The sequence below is a fragment of the Hyla sarda genome, chromosome 8 (assembly GCF_029499605.1).
Source record: "Hyla sarda isolate aHylSar1 chromosome 8, aHylSar1.hap1, whole genome shotgun sequence".
Lineage (NCBI taxonomy): Eukaryota > Metazoa > Chordata > Amphibia > Anura > Hylidae > Hyla > Hyla sarda.
Genome location: NC_079196.1, coordinates 20,288,706 through 20,310,095, shown reverse-complemented (window position 1 = coordinate 20,310,095; position 21,390 = coordinate 20,288,706). Strand labels below are relative to the sequence as shown.

The 21,390-nt window shown below is 38.7% G+C and overlaps 1 protein-coding gene across 5 annotated transcripts in view; it reads right to left on the bottom strand.

Moving 5' to 3' along the window:
* Positions 1-6,511: 6,511 nt before the first annotated feature.
* SLC4A3 (solute carrier family 4 member 3) overlaps positions 6,512-21,390 on the bottom strand; it is an 88,919-nt gene continuing 74,040 nt past the window's right edge. For 4 of the 5 annotated variants that reach the window (XM_056535895.1, XM_056535894.1, XM_056535892.1 and 1 more), the window contains 11 exons: positions 20,890-21,121; positions 20,051-20,290; positions 19,752-19,900; positions 17,833-18,027; positions 17,396-17,578; positions 17,221-17,310; positions 15,214-15,380; positions 13,574-13,824; positions 10,498-10,667; positions 10,059-10,232; positions 6,512-6,976 (listed from right to left, as the gene is read on the bottom strand). In XM_056535895.1, coding sequence (XP_056391870.1) covers positions 6,899-6,976; positions 10,059-10,232; positions 10,498-10,667; positions 13,574-13,824; positions 15,214-15,380; positions 17,221-17,310; positions 17,396-17,578; positions 17,833-18,027; positions 19,752-19,900; positions 20,051-20,290; positions 20,890-21,121 — 1,929 coding nt within the window. In that variant the 3' untranslated portion in view covers positions 6,512-6,898. Of the gene's footprint in view, positions 6,977-10,058; positions 10,233-10,497; positions 10,668-13,573; positions 13,856-15,213; positions 15,381-17,220; positions 17,311-17,395; positions 17,579-17,832; positions 18,028-19,751; positions 19,901-20,050; positions 20,291-20,889; positions 21,122-21,390 lie in introns of those variants that run through there. The other variant, XR_008847190.1, reaches the window with a different exon arrangement.

The window sequence follows — 21,390 nt, the reverse complement described above, 5'->3', positions numbered from 1 at the left end:
TGCAGGCTTGTAGCTCACAGGCTGGGAGCAAGTCCTGAGCTGAGAGCACTGAACTTCCGGTGGAAGGACCAGAGCCCTTCAGCATTAGTCCTAAAAGCTGTACACTTACTATGAAAAGCATAGGAAGCTGCCTGCAGACCAGGCATAGAAGAGTGACCCCTAGTGGCCAAAAGTATAAAATGAAAAAACTAGTATAAATATTAATATTTTTTAATGAAGATGTATTACAATATCTCTTCATTAATGATTATGAACAACATATTAAAAGTTTTTGTTGATGACAGGTACTCTTTAAGGCTAGGAAAAATCTCCAATTAACCCCTTAAGGACTCAGCCCATTTTGGCCTTAACCCCTTCCCGCAGAATGTCATATATAAACGCCGGGTTGTGCAGTGCGTTCGCGCATCCCGGCGTTTATAAATGACATGCAGTTAACCCGGCGATGCGCAGCATCGCACGGGTTAACTGGCAGAAGTCCCGCTGTTTCCAGCAGGGGACAACTTCTGCTTCACCCCCAGGACCATCAATTGATGGTCCTGGTCAGCGATCACTGTGATTGGTCCCTGTGGACCAATCACAGTGATCTGGGGTGAAAGTTCAGATCCCCCGCACTGCCCGCCCCTGGAAGTCGGGCAGAACGGGGGACGAAGGCTGCAGGGGCTCGCGGGGACCTGCGGCATTCGGGGGGAACACGTGGGGACCGGCGGACTTACCTGATCCAGCGGCGGGACCGAGGAGCAGCGCGGGACCGGCCACGTGGACGAGCAGCGACGGGTGAGTATATGGTCCTCAGAGGCAGCAGTGAAGATCTTCACTGCTGCTTCTAGGAGTCTGAAAACTACAACTCCCAGCATGCCTAGACAGCCTTTGGCTGTCTGGGCATGCTGGGAGTTGTAGTTTTGCAACATCTGGAGGGCCTCAGTTTGGAGACCATTGTATAATGGTCTCCAATCTGTGCTCTTCCAGCTGTTGCAAAACTACAACTCCCAGCATGCACTGACTGTCCAGGCATGCTGGGAGTTTTAGTTAAGCAACATCTGGCCCTTCAGATGTTGCCGAACTACAACTCCCAGCATGCCCTTCAGCTGTCTGGGCATGCTGGGAGTTGTAGTTTTGCAACAGCTGTAGACACACAGGTTGGGAAACATTGTTTCTAACTCAGTGTTTCCTAACCTGTGTGCCTCCAGCTGTTGCAAAACTATAACTCCCAGCATGCACTAAAGACCATGCATGCTGGGAGTTGTAGTTTTGCAACATCTGGAGGGCCCCAGTTTGGAGACCATTGTATAATGGTCTCCAATCTGTGCTCTTCCAGCTGTTGCAAAACTACAACTCCCAGTATGCACTGACTGTCCAGGCATGCTGGGAGTTTTAGTTCAGCAACATCTGGCCCTTCAGATGTTGCCGTACTACAACTCCCAGCATGCCCTTCAGCTGTCTGGGCATGCTGGGAGTTGTAGTTTTGCAACAACTGGAGACACACTGGTTGGGAAACATTGTCTGTTTCTAACTCAGTGTTTCCTAACCTGTGTGCCTCCAGCTGTTGCAAAACTATGACTCCCAGCATGCACTAACAGACCATGCATGCTGGGAGTTGTGGTTTTGCAACAGCTGATGCAAGCCCCCCCCCCGCCCCGCCACCCCCGTGAATGTACAGGGTACATTCACATGGGCGAGGCTTTTACAGTGGGTTTCTCGCATCTTGAGATGCAGCAAATTTTGCGCTGGGAAACTCGCTGTAATCCCCCGCCCATGTGACTGTACCCTAAAAACACTACACTACACTAACACAAAATAAAATAAAAAGTTAAAAACACTACATATACACATACCCTTACACAGCCCCCCTCCCCCAATAAGAACGTCCGGTACACCACTGTTTCCAAAGCAGAGCCTCCAGCTGTTAAAAAACAACAACTCCCAGTATTGTCGGACAGCCGTTGACTGTCCAGGCATGCTGGGAGTTTTGCAACAGCTGGAGGCACCCTGTTTGGGAATCACTGGCGTAGAATACCCCTATGTCCACCCCTATGCAAATCCCTAATTTAGGCCTCAAATGCACATGGCGCTCTCACTTTGGAGCCCTGTCGTATTTCAGGGCAACAGTTTAGGGCGACATATGGGGTATCACCGTACTCGGGAGAAATTGCGTTACAAGGTGTGGGGGGCTTTTTCTTCTTTAACCCTTCATGAAAAGGAAATGTTGGGGTCTACACCAGAATGTTAGTGTAAACATTTTTTATTTTTTACACTAACATGCTGATGTTGCCCTATACTTTAAATTTTCACAAGAGGTAAAAGGGAAAAAAGTCCCCCAAAATTTGTAACGCAATTTCTCCCGACTACAGAGATACCCCATATGTGAGCGCAAAGTGCTCTGGGGGCGCACAACAAGGCCCAGAAGGGAGAGTGCACCATGTACATTTGAGGTGATTTGCACAGGGGTGGCTGATTGTTACAGCGGTTTTGACAAACGCAAAAAAAACAAAACCCCACATGTGACCCCATTTCGGAAACGACACCCCTCACGGAATGTAATGAGGGGTGCAGTGAGAATTTACACCCCACAGGTGTCTGACGGATCTTTGGAACAGTGGTCCATGAAAATGAAAACTTGTACAGCCCACTGTTCCAAAGATCTGTCAGACACCAGTGGGGGGTAAATGCTCACTGTACCCCTTGTTACGTTCCTCAAGGGGTCTAGTTTCCAAAATGGTATGCCATGTGTGTTTTTTTTTGCTGTTCTGGCACCTTAGGGGCTTCCTAAATGCGACATGCTCCCCGAGCAAAATTTGCTCTCAAAAAGCCAAATATGACTCCTTCTCTTCTGAGCATTGTAGTTCGCCCATAGTGCACTTCAGGTCAACTTATGGGGTACCTACATACTCAGAAGAGATGGGGTTACAAATTTTGGGGAGTATTTTCTGCTATTAACCCTTGCAAAAAGGTGAAATTAGGGGGGAAACACACATTTTAGTGGAAATTTTTTATTTTTTTTTTACATATGCAAAAGTCATGAAACACCTGTGGGGTAATAAGGCTCACTTTATTCCTTATTACATTCCTCAAGGGGTCTAGTTTCCAAAATGGTATGCCATGTGGGTATTTTTTGCTGTTCTGGCACCATAGGGGCTTCCTAAATGCGACATGCCCCCCGAGCAAAATTTGCTCTCAAAAAGCCAAATATGACTCCTTCTCTTCTGAGCATTGTAGTTCACCCATAGTGCACTTCAGGTCAACTTATGGGGTACCTCCATACTCAGAAGAGAAGGGGTTACAAATATTGGGGGGTATTTCCTGCTATTAACCCTTGGAAAAATGTGAAATTTGGGGGGAAACACACATTTTAGTGAAAAAAAAATATTTTTTTTTTACATATGCAAAAGTCGTGAAACCCCTGTGGGGTATTAAGGCTCACTTTATTCCTTGTTACGTACCTCAAGGGGTCTAGTTTCCAAAATGGTATGCCATGTGAGGGTTTTTTGCTGTTCTGGCACCATAAGGGCTTCCTAAATGCAACATGCCCCCCAAAACCATTTCAGAAAAACGTACTCTCCAAAATCCCCTTGTCGCTCTTTCCCTTCTGAGCCCTCTACTGCGCCCGCCGAACACTTTACATAGACATATGAGGTATGTGCTTACTCGAGAGAAATTGGGCTACAAATATAAGTATACATTTTCTCCTTTTACCCCTTGTAAAAATTTAAAAATTGGGTCTACAAGAACATGCGAGTGTAAAAAATGAAGATTGTGAATTTTCTCCTTCACTTTGCTTCTATTCCTGTGAAACACCTAAAGGGTTAAAATGATGACTGAATGTCATTTTGAATACTTTGGGGGGTGCAGTTTTTATAATGGGGTCTTTTGTGGGGTATTTCTAATGAGAAGACCCTTCAAATCCACTTCAAACCTGAACTGGTCCCTGAAAAATAGTGAGTTTGAAAATTTTGTGAAAAATTGGAAAATTGCTGCTGAACTTTGAAGCCCTCTGGTGTCTTCCAAAAGTAAAAACTCGTCACTTTTATGATGCAAACATAAAGTAGACATATTGTATATGTGAATAAAATTTTTTTTTATTTGTAATATACATTTTCCTTACAAGCAGAGAGCTTCAAAGTTAGAAAAATGCAAAATTTTCAAATTTTTCATCAAATTTTAGGATTTTTCACAAGGAAAGGATGCAAGTTACCACAAAAATTTACTACCATGTTAAAGTAGAATATGTCACGAAAAAACAATCTCGGAATCAGAATGATAACTAAAAGCATTCCAGAGTTATTAATGTTTAAAGTGACAGTGGTCAGATGTGCAAAAAACGCTCTGGTCCTTAAGGCCAAAATGGGCTTGGTCCTGAAGGGGTTAAGGACTCAGACAATTTAATTTTTACGTTTTCATTTTTTCCTCCTCGCCTTCTAAAAATCATAACTCTTTTATATTTTCATCCACAGACTAGTATGAGGGCTTGTTTTTTGCGCGACCAGTTGTCCTTTGTAATGACATCACTCATTATATCATAAAATGTATGGCGCAACCAAAAAACACTATTTTTGTGGGGAAATTAAAACGAAAAACGCAATTTTGCTAATTTTGGAAGGTTTTGTTTTCACGCCGTACAATTTCTGGTAAAAATGACATGTGTTCTTTATTCTGAGGGTCAATACGATTAAAATGATACCCATTATTATATACTTTTATATTATTGTTGCGCTTAAAAAAAATCACAAACTTTTTAACCAAATTAGTACGTTTATAATCCCTTTATTTTGATGACCTATAACTTTTTTATTTTTCCGTATAAGCGGCGGTATGGGGGCTCATTTTTTGCGCCATGATCTGTACTTTTTTTTGATACCACATTTGTATATAAAAAACTTTTAATACATTTTTTATAATTTTTTTTTTAATAAAATGTATTAAAAAAGTAGGAATTTTGGACTTTTAAATTTTTTTTCGTTCACGCCGTTCACCGTACGGGATCATTAACATTTTATTTTAATAGTTCGGACATTTACGCACGCGGCGATACCAAATATGTCTATAAAAAAAGTTTTTTACGCTTTTTGGGGGTAAAATAGGAAAAAACGGACGTTTTACTTTTTTATTGGGGGAGGGGATTTTTCACTTTTTTTTTTACTTTTACTTTTACATTTTTTTACATTTTTTTTTACACTTGAATAGTCACCATAGGGGACTATTCATAGCAATACCATGATTGCTAATACTGATCTGTTCTATGTATAGGACATAGAACAGATCAGTGTTTTCGGTGATCTTCTGCTCTGGTCTGCTCGATCACAGACCAGAGCAGGAGACGCCGGGAGCCGCACGGAGGAAGGTGAGGGGACCTCCGTGCGGCGTTCTGAATGATCGGATCCCCGCAGCAGCGCTGCGGGCGATCCGATCGTTCATTTTAATCACGAACTGCCGCAGATGCCGGGATCTGTATTGATCCCGGCACCTGAGGGGTTAATGGCGGACGCCCGCGAGATCGCGGGCGTTGGCCATTGCCGGCGGGTCCCTGGCTGCGATCAGCAGCCGGGATCAGCCGCGCATGACACGGGCATCGCTCCGATGCCCGCGGTTATGCTTAGGACGTAAATGTACGTCCTGGTGCGTTAAGTACCACCTCACCAGGACGTACATTTACGTCCTGCGTCCTTAAGGGGTTAAAGGGGTTATCCAGGAAAAATCTTTTTTTTATATATATCAACCTGCTCCAGAAAGTTAAACAGATTTGTAAATTACTTCTATTAAAAATCTTAATCCTTTCAGTACTTATGAGCTGCTGAAGTTGAGTTGTTCTTTTCTGTCTAAGCGCTCTCTGATGACACCTGTCTCGGGAACGGTCGAGAGTAGAAGCAAATCCCCATAGCAAACCTCTTCTACTGTGTGCAGTTCCCGAGACAAGCAGAGATGTCAGCAGAGAGCACTGTTGCCAGACAGAAAAGAGCAACTCAACTCCAGCAGCTGATAAATATTGGAAGGATTAAGATTTTTTTTATAGAAGTAATTTACAAATCTGTTTAACTTAAAAAAAAAAAGTTTTTTCCTGGAATACCCCTTTAAGTATACGACCGTTCTACGATAAGAAAACAAATACAAAGTAAAAACAAAAAGTTTATTTTAAAAATGGTTAACAACATAATAACCTGGAAAATGTGCGGGTAGTCTCAGAATGTATTTAAAGGGGTATTCCAGGCCAAAACTTTTTTTATATATCAACTGGCTCTGGAAAGTTAAACAGATTTGTAAATTACTTCGATTAAAAAATCTTAATCCTTCCAATAGTTATTAGCTTCTGAAGTTGAGTTGTTGTTTTCTGTCTAACTGCTCTCTGATGACTCACGTCCCGGGAGCTGAGCAGTTCCTATGGGGATATTCTCCCATCATGCACAGCTCCCAGGACGTGACATCATCAATGAGCAGTTAGACAGAAAACTTCAGAAGCTAATAACTATTGGAAGGATTAAGATTTTTTTAATAGAAGTAATTTACATATCTGTTTAACTTTCCGGAGCCAGTTGATATATAAAAAAAAGTTTTTGCCTGGAATACCCCTTTAACAAACAGACCACTGGGGGCACTATTCTTATGTTCACTTCTTGGCATAGACATTAGATGGCAAATCGTTTCTCGGAAACAGTCTTCAGGCCATGAGACACTTTTAAGGCAATTGTTTGTATTTGATCATTCGGTGGCAGAACCTTCTATAAGATATTGGAACAATCCTTCATACAGAAGATCATTTGGCTTCTGTCCAGCTCCCCTGTTTTGTCTATGGCTTCTCTAGGGTTTAGCATGTTATAGGGATGGGGCTCTGTAAAGATCGGAAAGGTAGGATTATCACGATGAAGGGAAGAATGGCACCGGACAGGATCATGGGCTCCAGGGGCAGAGCTCAGACCGGCATGTGGAGCTCATTGTATTCATCCTGACCGTCTTCATCAAAGTTTGGTTCAACATCTTCAGAATCCAACTATTAGAGACAGAAGGCGAATAACGTCATATGATCAAATAGGTAAAAGTACATTATACTGCTTGACCACAGGGGAGCAGTATTATAGTAGTTATATTCTTGTATATAGGAGCAGTATTATAGTAGTTATATTCTTGTATATAGGAGCAGTATTATAGTAGTTATATTCTTGTATATAGGAGCAGTATTATAGTAGTTATATTCTTGTATATAGGAGCAGTATTACAGTAGTTATATTCTTGTATATAGAGCAGTATTATAGTAGTTATATTCTTGTATATAGGAGCAGTATTATAGTAGTTATATACTTGTATATAGGAGGCAGTATTATAGTAGTTATATTCTTATACATAGGAGCAGTATTATAGTAGTTATATTCTTGTATATAGGAGCAGTATTATAGTAGTTATATTCTTGTATATAGGAGCAGTATTATAGTAGTTATATTCTTGTATATAGTGCAGTATTATAGTAGTTATATTCTTGTATATAGAGCAGTATTATAGTAGTTATATTCTTGTATATAGGAGCAGTATTATAGTAGTTATATACTTGTATATAGGAGGCAGTATTATAGTAGTTATATTCTTGTATATAGGAGCAGTATTATAGTAGTTATATTCTTGTATATAGGAGCAGTATTATAGTAGTTATATTCTTGTATATAGGGGCAGTATTATAGTAGTTATATTCTTGTATATAGAGCAGTATTATAGTAGTTATATTCTTGTATATAGGAGCAGTATTATAGTAGTTATATTCTTGTATATAGGAGCAGTATTATAGTAGTTATATTCTTGTATATAGGAGCAGTATTATAGTAGTCATATTCTTGTATATAGGAGCAGTATTATTGTAGTTATATTCTTGTATATAGGAGGCAGTATTATAGTAGTTATTTTCTTGTATATAGGAGGCAGTATTATAGTAGTTATATTCTTGTATATAGGAGCAGTATTATAGTACTTATATTCTTGTATATAGGAGGCAGTATTATAGTAGTTATTTTCTTGTATATAGGAGGCAGTATTATAGTAGTTATATTCTTGTATATAGGAGCAGTATTATAGTACTTATATTCTTGTATATAGGAGCAGTATTATAGTAGTTCTATTTTTGTATATAGGAGCAGTATTATAGTAGCTATATTCTTGTATATAGGAGCAATATTATAGTAGATATATTCTTGTATATAGGAGCAGTATTATAGTAGTTATATTCTTGTACATAGCAGCAGTATTATAGTAGTTATATTCTTGTATATAGGAGCAGTATTATAGTAGTTATATTCTTGTATATAGGAGCAGTATTATAGTAGTTATATTCTTGTATATAGGAGCAGTATTATAGTAGTTATATTCTTGTATATAGGAGCAGTATTATAGTAGTTATATACTTGTATATAGGAGGCAGTATTATAGTAGTTATATTCTTATACATAGGAGCAGTATTATAGTAGTTATATTCTTGTATATAGGAGCAGTATTATAGTAGTTATATTCTTGTATATAGGAGCAGTATTATAGTAGTTATATTCTTGTATATAGAGCAGTATTATAGTAGTTATATTCTTGTATATAGGAGCAGTATTATAGTAGTTATATACTTGTATATAGGAGGCAGTATTATAGTAGTTATATTCTTGTATATAGGAGCAGTATTATAGTAGTTATATTCTTGTATATAGGAGCAGTATTATAGTAGTTATATTCTTGTATATAGGGCAGTATTATAGTAGTTATATTCTTGTATATAGAGCAGTATTATAGTAGTTATATTCTTGTATATAGGAGCAGTATTATAGTAGTTATATTCTTGTATATAGGAGCAGTATTATAGTAGTTATATTCTTGTATATAGGAGCAGTATTATAGTAGTCATATTCTTGTATATAGGAGCAGTATTATTGTAGTTATATTCTTGTATATAGGAGGCAGTATTATAGTAGTTATTTTCTTGTATATAGGAGGCAGTATTATAGTAGTTATTTTCTTGTATATAGGAGCAGTATTATAGTAGTTATATTCTTGTATATAGGAGGCAGTATTATAGTAGTTCTATTTTTGTATATAGGAGCAGTATTATAGTAGCTATATTCTTGTATATAGGAGCAATATTATAGTAGTTATATTCTTGTATATAGGGAGCAGTATTATAGTAGTTATAGTCTTGTATATAGGAGCAGTATTATAGTAGTTATATTCTTGTATATAGGAGCAGTATTATAGTAATTATATTGTATATAGGAGCAGTATTATAGTAGTTATATTCTTGTATATAGGAGCAGTATTATAGTAGCTATATTCTTGTATATAGGAGCAGTATTATAGTAGCTATATTCTTGTATATAGGAGCAGTATTATAGTAGTTATATTCTTGTATATAGGAGCAGTATTATAGTAGTTATATTCTTGTATATAGGAGCAGTATTATAGTAGTTATATTCTTGTATATAGGAGGCAGTATTACAGTAGTTATATTCTTGTATATAGGAGGCAGTATTACAGTAGTTATATTCTTGTATATAGGAGGCAGTATTATAGTTGTTATATTCTTGTATATAGGAGCAGTATTATAGTAATTATATTCATGTATATATGAGCAGTATTATAGTAGATATATTCTTGTATATAGGGGGCAGTATTATAGTAGTTATATTCTTGTATATAGGAGACAGTATTATAGTACTTATATTCTTGTATATAGGAGGCAGTATTATAGTTGTTATATTCTTGTATATAGGAGCAGTATTATAGTAGTTATATTCTTGTACATAGGAGACAGTATTATAGTAGTTATATTCTTGTACATAGGAGCAGTATTATAGTAGTTATATTCTTGCATATAGGAGCAGTATTATAGTAGTAATATTCTTGTATATAGGAGCAGTATTATAGTAGTTATATTCTTGTATATAGGAGCAGTATTCCAGTAGTTATATTCTTGTATATAGGGGCAGTATTATAGTAGTTATATTCTTGTACATAGGGGGCAGTATTATAGTAGATATATTCTTGTACATAGGGGCAGTATTATAGTAGATATATGATTGCGCATATACACATATATAATAGTGACTCACAGCTTTCAGTTCTCTCTCATGGAAAAAGCGTGGCAGGACGAACCGCCTCAGTGGGACTGTGAGGATGAGCAGGAATGGAAAGGCGAGTGATGCTGGAGAGGACTTCACCACCCACAACAGCACAATGCAGGACAACTGGACACAGGTGAAGAGATGCATCCTCCATGTGCACACCTAGTGGGATATATACAGTAAATCCTACAGGCATTCATTAAGGGCGGAGAACTCCCTTAATAGAATAATAGAATAGAACAGTGGTCTTCAACCTGCGGACCTCCAGATGTTGCAAAACTACAACTCCCAGCATGCCCGGACAGCCAACGGCTGTCCGGGCATGCTGGGAGTTGTAGTTTTGCAACATCTGGAGGTCTGCAGGTTGGAGACCACTGGAATAGAAAGTTCTATCCTATGGATTTCTTATCCAGCTGGACCGGCTCACCTTCACCACATACTGATGCTCCGGATGATGCTTTGGATGCATGAGGATAAGAAGAAGTCGCTCAAACAGTTGAATTCCAGTGAGAGATGTCACCCCCATATACAGGAAAATCCCAAAAAGAACAGCTAGTGGGATCTGACGCAGCATCTCTCCCATTACTATGGATAATCCTGCATTAGAGATATAGAGACAACAGAATATAGAGATATATCATTTCAGGTTGATGTCCCTGTTCATACAGAAGAGTTGAGACTATGAAGTGACAGAATGACCAGAAACTCCAAGAACATTTTAAATCAGCTGGCTCCAGATTTGTAAATTACTTCTATATAAAAAAAAATCTTAATCCTTCCAGCACTTATCAGCTGCTGTATGCTCCAGAGGAAGTTGTGTAGTTCTTTCCAGTCTGACCACAGTGCTCTCTGCTGACACCTCTGTTCATGTTAGGAACTGTGTGGAGCAGGAAAGGCTTGCCATGGGGCTTTGGGGGGCATTTGTTAAAGGGGTACTCCGGTGAAAAACTTTTTTTTTTTTTTTTTAAATCAACTGGTGCCAGAAAGTTAAACAGATTTGTAAATTACTTCTATTAATAAAATATCTTAATCCTTCCTGTACTTATTAGCTGCTGAATACTACAGCGGAAATTCTTTATTTTTTATTTTTTTTTAAACACTGAGCTCTCTGCTGACATCTCTGTCCATTTTAGGAACTGTCCAGAACAGCATATGTTTGCTATGGGGATTTCCTTTTACTCTGGACAGTTCCTAAAATGGACAGAGATGTCAGCAGAGAGCACTGTGCTCGTGATGTCAGCAGAGAACTCTGTGTTCCAAACGGAAAAGAATTTCCACTGTAGTATTCAGCAGCTAATAAGTACAGGAAGGATTAAGATTTTTTTAATAGAAGTCATTTACAAATCTGTTTAACTTTCTGGCACCATTTGATTTACAAAAAAAAAAAAAAAGTTTTTCACCAGAGTACCCCTTTAAGATGTGTGTGATTTAGTTCCTTCTTTTTTTTTTTTTTGTGAGTTTTTTTGTGTTACTCCGCCAAATTTATTACCTGGTCGCAGGGCATTTGATACATTTTGTGGAGGTTACACACTTTCTGAAATTTCACTCTTCACATACCCCAAAAAGCTACGCTAGGTCTGGGCTGGTGTAGAATTGCGCCTTATTGGGGGGGGGGGGGGGGGGGGGTTGGCGACTTTTTTGTGAAAGTTGCAGTTGATAAATTTATTACCACTGCACAAGATTAACCCTTAACATCTGGCCTGTATGTTTAAAAAAAAAAAAAAAAAAAAAGGTGTAAATCAAAAAGGCGCAAAAAATTACCTGAGGCGCAGTGCTGCGTTTAAATAGAGACAAATCTACACACAAAAACAGCTCTAAAGACAATTATAAATGCCCCCATTTGTTTCTACTCTGGACAGTTCCTGACATGGTCAGAGGTGGCAGTAGAGAGCAGACGGGAAAGACTACTTTACGGCCAACAGTCGATTTAAAATCTTCTTTTCTCCAGAGTGTGAGACGTCACCTTAAAGGGGTACTCCGGTGCTTACACATCTTTTCCCCTATCCAAAGGATAGGGGATAAGATGCCTGATCACAGGAGTCCCGCCACTGGGGACCCCCGGGATCTTGCACGCGGCACCCTGTTTGTAATCAGTCCCCAGAGTGTGTTCGCTCCGGGTCTGATTACAGGCGACCACCGGGCCGGCGGCGTGTGACGTCACACTCCGCCCCTCAATGCCAGCCTACGGGAGGGGGCGTGATAGCTATCGGAGAACCCCTTTGAGGAATTCTGCAATAACTCTCATATTACTGCTGCAATTATATCTGTATATGTGACATCACTGTATGCAATATGCATGTACTATGACATCATAGATAAATAGATAGATTGCTTGATGTGATAGATAATTATATAGATGACAGATAGAAATTAGATAGATATGAGATAGATAGATAGATATAAGATAGATATGAGATAGATAGATAGATATGAGATAGATAGATATGAGATAGATAGATAGATAGATATGAGATAGATAGATATGAGATAGATAGATATGAGATAGATAGATAGATAGATAGATATGAGATAGATAGATAGATATGAGATAGATAGATAGATATGAGATAGATAGATAGATATGAGATAGATAGATAGATAGATAAGATAGATATTAGATATGAGATAGATAGATAGATAGATAGATAGATAGATAGATATGAGATAGATAGATATGAGATAGATATGAGATAGATATGAGATAGATATGAGATAGATAGATAGATGAATATGAGATAGATAGATATGAGATAGATAGATAGGAGATAGATAGATAGGAGATAGATAGATAGATAAGAGATAGATAGATAGATAGATATGAGATAGATAGATAGATAGATAAGAGATAGATAGATAGATAGATAGGAGATAGATAGGAGATAGATAGGAGATAGATAGATAGATAGATAGGAGATAGATAGATAGATAGGATAAATGTAGGCAGCACACCAAAAATTGTGCTAAATCAAAGTGCTTTTATTCCAAGGAACAAGGCAACGTTTCGGCGATCTCACACCGCCATTTTCAAGTGTGAAGAGTGAAAGACTTGAAAATGGCGGTGTGAGATCGCCGAAACGTTGTCTTGTTCCTTGGAATAAGATTACTTTGACTTAGCACAATTTTTGGTGTGTTGCCTACATTTATCCTATTGAAAAACGGACCGGAGCACCGAGGTCTAAGGGCTGGCACCCATTCAGAGCAGGAATTCGGAGGTGCCGCTTTAATTTGGATTGTATATTTACATAGATAGATAGATGGATAGATAGGAGATAGATATATGAGATAGATAGATAGATAGATAGGAGATGGAGATAGATAGATAGATAGGAGATGGAGATAGATAGATAGATAGATAGATAGATAGATAGATAGATAGGAGATGGAGATAGATAGATAGATAGATAGGAGATACATTATATAAGAATATAATTCTGATGATACAAGTATTTTACACATTATCCACAGAACTGTTCCATGTAAGTGTTAATATTTTGGGCCTTTACCTACTAATATGGCGATCAGTAGTCCTGTTATTCGTTGCTCTTTAACCTCAGCGATTCGCGGCCTCTCTCCTGGCGCAGTCTTGCTCATCAAAGTTAATGCGTTAACGTGAGTGACAGTGCGCACTGTGGTTGCAGTCAGCCATGGCAGACCAAAGAGGGCACAAAGACCACCCATGGTGCCAATGAGAAGAAGATCCAGGTGAAACCCGCTGCCCTTCTGCAGGCGCCTCTCCTTCCTGCTGACAATGAGACTGGCAGATAGACCAGACACATAGAAAAACACTGTTAAAAAATAAAAGCATCACATTTTTAATGCTAGAAATTTACCAGTTTAATTCCCCTGCAGCTCCACCGCAGGAGACATAAGGTATTACATGGTGAACATTGAAATGATAGAAGCACTTCAGGAGTTGTTTTTATTTTTTTCCGCTTATATATTGCAGCATAGGCTATTATTAGGGAGTAATGTAGAGATTCTTGTGGGAGCCTTGTACTTACCTGTAAACACAGCCTCTGAGGGGGTAAATAACTGCAATATATCCTCATCCCATAAAGATAGCAGCAACAGTATACGGATAGAGCTGGAAGGAGGTATATAACTGCTATATATCCTCATCCCATAGAGATTGCAGCAGCAGTATACAGATAGAGCTGGAGGGAGGTATATAACTGCTATATATCCTCATCCCATAGAGATAGCAGCAACAATATACGGATAGAGCTGGAAGGAGGTATATAACTGCTATATATCCTCATCCCATAGAGATAGCAGCAACAATATACGGATAGAGCTGGAAGGAGGTATATAACTGCTAGATATCCACATCCCATAGAGATTACAGCAGCAGTATACAGATAGAGCTGGAGGGGAGGGGTATAATTACTATATATCCTGATCCCATAGAGACAGCTGCAGCAATATACAGATAGAGCTGGAGGGGGGGGGGGGGAGATGTATAACCAAAATATATCCTGATCCTATAGAGATAGCAGCAGCACTATACAGATAGAGCTGGAAGGGAGGTAAATAACTACTCTATATGCTGATCCCATAGAGATACCAGCAGCAGTATATAGATAAAGTTGGGAGGGGAGATGAATAATTATTACATACCCCGATCCCATAGAGAAACTGTAGCAGCAGTATACAGATAGAGCTGGAGGGGGAGATGTATAACCAAAATATATCCTGATCCTATAGAGATAGCAGCAGCAGTATACAGATAGAGTTGGAAGGGAGGTAAATAACTATTCTCTATGCTGATCCCATAGAGATACCAGCAGCAGTATATAGATAAAGTTGGGAGGGGAGATGTATAATTATTATATACCCCGATCCCATAGAGAAACTGTAGCAGCAGTATACAGATAGAGCTGGAAGTGGAGGGGTCTGTGAGCTAGCAGAAGCAATCTGGTAGGTGATGATGTCATCCTGTAGTTAATAGGAAGTCAGCTGACCCAGGACTGACATCCTCTGGCACACATCAAACACAATTATTTTGTGAGTTAGACGGGTGATCACGTAGATAAGTTATTAAATAAAACACATGGATGTAACTCTGCTGTAATAACTTTACAACTAGTGATGGTAAGTGTGCACGATATGGGCGAAAACACAAAACCGTATCAGCCATACTCACGTTGTGATCTGAGTCTCCATAAACATGAGGATGAAAACCAGAAGAGCTGGAATAGCTGAGGCGAACATCATCCAGAGAGGGAAAGGGCTCGATGTCCCCATAGGATGGATAAACCAACCGCGCTTCCCAGGAGAGGTGACAGACAAGCCTGATGGAACATTTAATTTCTACAGAAAAGAGGTAAAACGAATAAGGACGTATTCTACACAGAATCCATGTATATATTATTATGATGTTTAACATTTTACTGAAAGTCTACTTCTAGGTATGTACTTACAGCACTATAGAAGTCATATTCTAGTCAGTAGGGGGCAGTATTGTAGTATGTATATTCTTGTATATAAAATACAGTATTATAGTAGTTATATTCTTGTATATACAGTATTATAGTAGTTATATTCTTGTATATAGGAGCAGTATTATAGTAGTTATATTCTTGTATATAGGAGGCAGTATTATAGTAGTTATATTCTTGTATATAGGAGGCAGTATTATAGTAGTTATATTCTTGTATATAGGAGCCGTATTATAGTAGTTATATTCTTGTATATAGGGGGCAGTATTATAGTAGTTATATTCTTGTATATAGGAGCAGTATTATAGTAGTTATATTCTTGTATATAGGAGCAGTATTATAGTAGTTATATTCTTGTATATAGGAGCAGTATTATAGTAGTTATATTCATGTATATAGGAACAGTATTATAGTAGTTATATTCATGTATATAGGAACAGTATTATAGTAGTTATATTCTTGTATATATGAGCAGTATTATAGTAGTTATATTCTTGTATATAGAGCAGTATTATAGTAGTTATATTCTTGTATATAGGAGCAGTATTATAGTACTTATATTCTAGTATATAGGAGCAGTATTATAGTAGATATATTCTTGTATATAGGAGCAGCATTATAGTAGTTATATTCTTGTATATAGGAGCAGTATTATAGTAGTCATATTCTTGTATATAGGAGCAGTATTATAGTAGTTATATTCTTGTATATAGGAGGCAGTATTATAGTAATTATATTCTTGTATATAGGAGCAGTATTATAGTAGTTATATTCTTGTATATAGGAGGCAGTAATATAGTAGTTATATTCTTGTATATAGGAGGCAGTATTATAGTAGTTACATTCTTGTATATAGGAGGCAGTATTATAGTAGTTATTTTCTTGTATATAGGAGCAGTATTATAGTAGTTATATTCTTGTATATAGGAGCAGTATTATAGTAGTTATATTCTTGTATATAGGAGGCAGTATTATAGTAGTTATATTCTTGTATATAGGAGGCAGTATTATAGTAGTTATATTCTTGTATATAGGAGCCGTATTATAGTAGTTATATTCTTGTATATAGGGGGCAGTATTATAGTAGTTATATTCTTGTATATAAGAGCAGTATTATAGTACTTATATTCTAGTATATAGGAGCAGTATTATAGTAGATATATTCTTGTATATAGGAGCAGTATTATAGTAGTTATATTCTTGTATATAGGAGCAGTATTATAGTAGTCATATTCTTGTATATAGGAGCAGTATTATAGTAGTTATATTCTTGTATATAGGAGGCAGTATTATAGTAATTATATTCTTGTATATAGGAGCAGTATTATAGTAGTTATATTCTTGTATATAGGAGGCAGTAATATAGTAGTTATATTCTTGTATATAGGAGGCAGTATTATAGTAGTTACATTCTTGTATATAGGAGGCAGTATTATAGTAGTTATTTTCTTGTATATAGGAGCAGTATTATAGTAGTTATTTTCTTGTATATAGGAGCAGTATTATAGTAGTTATATTCTTGTATATAGGAGGCAGTATTATAGTAGTTATATTCTTGCATATAGGAGGCAGTATTATAGTAGTTATATTCCTGTATATAGGAGGTAGTATTATAGTAGTTATATTCTTGCATATAGGAGGCAGTATTATAGTATATATATTCTTGTATACAGGAGAAGTATTATAGTAGATATAAATAAATGAAAATATACCTGTGTGTAAGTATCAGTTATGGTGTAATCGATAAGGACCATTACTAAAATAGATATGGGAATCCCAAAATCCCCAATAACCCTCCTCGCCTGAAAAATAAGACACAGTTAGAGAGACAGCTATGAAACAGAGACAAGCAGATAACCCCGGACCTCATATCATGTGCTTTCTCACCTTCCCTCCCAAGAAGCGACTATTCTTGAATTTCCGTAGGAAGAAAGCGATGAGAAAAGTTCCTGACATCAGGATGAGGGATAGTAAAGCTGTGTTGGGTTGCATGCGAGGACCAAGGGTGGCTGTACGACTACCTGGCCCTCCAGATGGGTAAGTCCTGAGAAGGGGGTGATCTGCAAAAACCTAGTAACAAAAATGCATAGTTGTTGTATGAATTTATTGTACAATTCTTTTGCTGCTCCATAGACTTACTATAGTAGGTGTCTTGTGCAGCAACAGGTGAGATGGGGGGAGAAGCGCTAATCCACATGCTTCTCCCGCCTTGTGTGGATGTAAACACCCTAACCCCAACCGGTCCAAAAGTTTCTTATGTCTATTTGACATGTCAAGGGGTATTGATGTGACGTTACAAGGTTAAATTGGTACTAAAGTCTCACCTTATATAACTTGTAAAAAGTTTCATTGATGAAGATGAGGGAAATGAGAAAAGCAAAAATCTCTTGTGTGAAGGGAGAAATATATCGGACCAGAAAACTCCCCTCGGCTGCCACCATGACCAGGACAAACAGGACCAGCCAGAAACCAATCCACACCCGTCCGGTCAGGTACTCTATGTCCTGCACTTGGCAAAACTGGAAAAAAAGAAGAGACATCATAGTTTTTAGGCACATTGGCATCTATGAGCAGGTTAGGATTTAGCTACAATATGTGCCAGCCTGAAATAATGGACATATGTAAAAAACAATATTATGGTGGTCGTGAATATTGTTCAAATGTACATTTTAAAGGGGTATTCCTTCTTTATACATCTTATCCCATATCCAAAGGACCCCCGCGATTTTGGTGCAGTCCCCGGCATTCTGTCCCGGGCGCTGCCTCTGAGACGGGGACGGGGACGGCCACACCCCCTCGTGACATCATGCCATGCCCTTCCATTCATAGACTTGAATGGAAGGGGTGTGACGTAACATCCCCATTTCAGAGGCAGCGACCGGCACAGAATGCCGGAGGCTGCACCGAGATCACGGGGGTCCCCAGCGGCAGGACCCCGGCGATCATACATCGTATCCCCTATCCTTTGGATAGGGGATAAGAAAAATAAAGCCGGACTACCCCTTTAAAGAACCAACCCCCCCTTCACATTTCTAATAGACTTAATATCTAAATTTTATAGAAAATAATGTATTTTTATATCCTTTATTTTATTGCATTTTAATGGCTATAAGTTCAGATAATGTAAATAGGGATAAAGGAACCAACATGGGGTCCTCATTGCTGCCTGTGTCCCCAGAACAGTTTTTAATTGAAGAAAAATGATGTTATGTGTTGTTTTAAATGTTTTTTTTGTCTGGTATTTTTTCACAAGTGAGTACAGGCTGAAATAAAGAGAGCCAAGGACATGCTTGTCCCATCTGGACACAGACGCTCAGCCAGAATGACCATTGGGTTCTTGGTCACATCTCTTATCAAGACCCTTGTCCCCCAATTACTTAGTGGTGGAGCAGCAGCTCTAGGAAGAGCACTGGTTGTTCTAAACTTCTTCCATTAGAATTATGGAGGCCTCTGTGCTCTTGGGAAATTTCAGTGCAGTAAAAAATGTCGGTGCCCCCACACAATCCTGTCCCTGGGCTCTACAGGCAGTTATTTCCTGCTTGTGGCTTATTGACAGGGCTGTGTCTTTCCAAATCGCGTCCAATGAGCTAACTTTCCCACAGGCGACTCCAATCAAGGTGTTAAAGGGGTACTCTGCTGCTCAGCATTGGGAACAAACTGTTCCCAATGCTGGAGCCGGCGCGGGAGCTCGTGATGCCATCGCCCTGCCCCCTCATGATGTCATGCCCGTGACAGCCATCACTCCCCCTCCCAAATACTTGCATTGAGGGGGTAGGGCCTGACATCATGAGGGGGCGGGACTATTACATCATGAGCTTCCGGCGCCGGCTCCAGCATTCGGAACAGTTTGTTCCAAAGGCTGAGCAGTGGAGTACCCCTTTAAAACATCTCAGAGATGATCAAGAGAGGAGCCAGAGCAAATTTTTAAGTGAAAAAAAGGGAAAGTCTCTAAAGACTTTCCGAATGTGTATGTGTGTATATATATATATATATATATATATATATATATATATGTAAGTTTTTAGCATATCATGTGATCAATATATATATGTAAATAAAAAAAAAAAAAAATATATATATATCTATATATATATATATATATATATATAGCGTAGGGTCCATCCTGATGCGATCCCCTTACCATGGTGGCATGTTACACACTAAATTTCCCATTCAATGACAACATGCAGAGATCTTGACAATGTGAATTTGCTGTGTAAACAAGATTTGTCTCCTTCAATACCTTAAAAAATGCTTCTTCGAAGACAAGAAGTGGTCCGGAGAACCCAATGATGAGTAAGGGCTGTGCGGCGAGTAGGGAGAAGATGACCCCCAGCGCTGAGGTTGATACTATGAGCTCTGACACCCCCATCAGTCCTTGAGTCTTCTCCCCTGAGAATGTAAAGAAAGGTTGTAGCCTTATTATAGTCTCCCCATAACGATCTTGTAATATTGGTTCATTATAAGGATAAAACATTTTGCTTGCAGCTTTGGATGTGACTGGAAGACATGATGAATGTAGATGTGAAATATAAATGTTACCTAAGAGACCTCCAAAAGTTATAGCCGGAGACAGGGCGGCAAAGTAGATAAACAGCGCGGCTGCAAAACACTGACTGTTCAGCCCGTCCTTGATGTCGCTCCAGTACTGCACATACCGCCTGCGGATGTCCCGAATCAGCCCCCCAAACAGAAATCCTGAGCGTTCCAGGGGGTCCAGCTCACTTTCATCATCATCATCATCATCATCATCATTATCTTCCGGCTTCATGACATTAGTGTCTATGCAGAAGAGATGACATGAAATTATAAATACGGATGACACCTGCCCAAAACGTATCCTTAGGCCCCTTTCACACTATAAAAATTAATTGGTAATAATAAAATTATCATAAAAATCTTGAAAATCGTCCGTTAAAAAATCCCTAACGGCTGTTAGAAAATCCCATTATAGTCTATGGGATTTTTCTAATAGCCGTTTTAACCCTTTATCGCCCTCTAATAATAACGAATGAACAGAAGAAATAGCGCCCGTCACAAACTAACGGTTGTTATTAATAAAGGGCGATAACGGGTTAAAGCGGCTATTAGAAAAATAACATAGACTATAATGGGATTTTCTAGCGGCCTTATAGGATTTTGTAACTGCCGTTTTACAGCCGATTTTCAGATGGAATTTCGTACGGATCTTTAAAACGTAATTCTGCCGTGTGAAAGGGGCCTAAGAATACTCAGGGAGCCGGAAATATTTCGAGAACATCTACAACTCCTGTCAGGAATATCAAGGATGCCACGAAGTAAGATTTTGAGGGCCTCATCTCCTACATGGACCACAAGGCCACTTTGTCTTCAGATTTACATTGGCGCGCTGTATGTTTTACCTTCTTCAGGTTGTCCGGTCAGTTTGGGGGCGGCGTGCTCCCTGGCTGATCGGCGATGTTCCCTCTCCCTCCTCTTCCTCAGTAGATCCTTCTGAAAAGTAGCAATAGAGCGAAGAAGATCCTTCCCCTCCACCTCACACGGCGGGAGAACCATACTGCAGTCAAGGAACTCATTGATGGCGTTCAGGAGGTCGTGTCTATCCGCGGCCATGTACGCTGCCTCATGGAAAACCTGCAAAATTACAACGGGGGAGATTTATAAATAAACCCGTCCAGAGGAAAAGATGCTGAGTTGCCCATAGCAACCAATCAGATCGCTTTCATTTTTCAGAGGTCTTTTCAGAAATGAAAGAAGCGATCTGATTGGTTGCTATGGGCAACTCAGCTATTTTTCCTCTCTACAGGTTTTTATATATCTCCCCTAATGAGACTCTTTTAAAAGGGTACTCCACTGGCCAGCGTTTGGAACATTTAGTTCCAAATGCTGTGCATGCGCTGAAG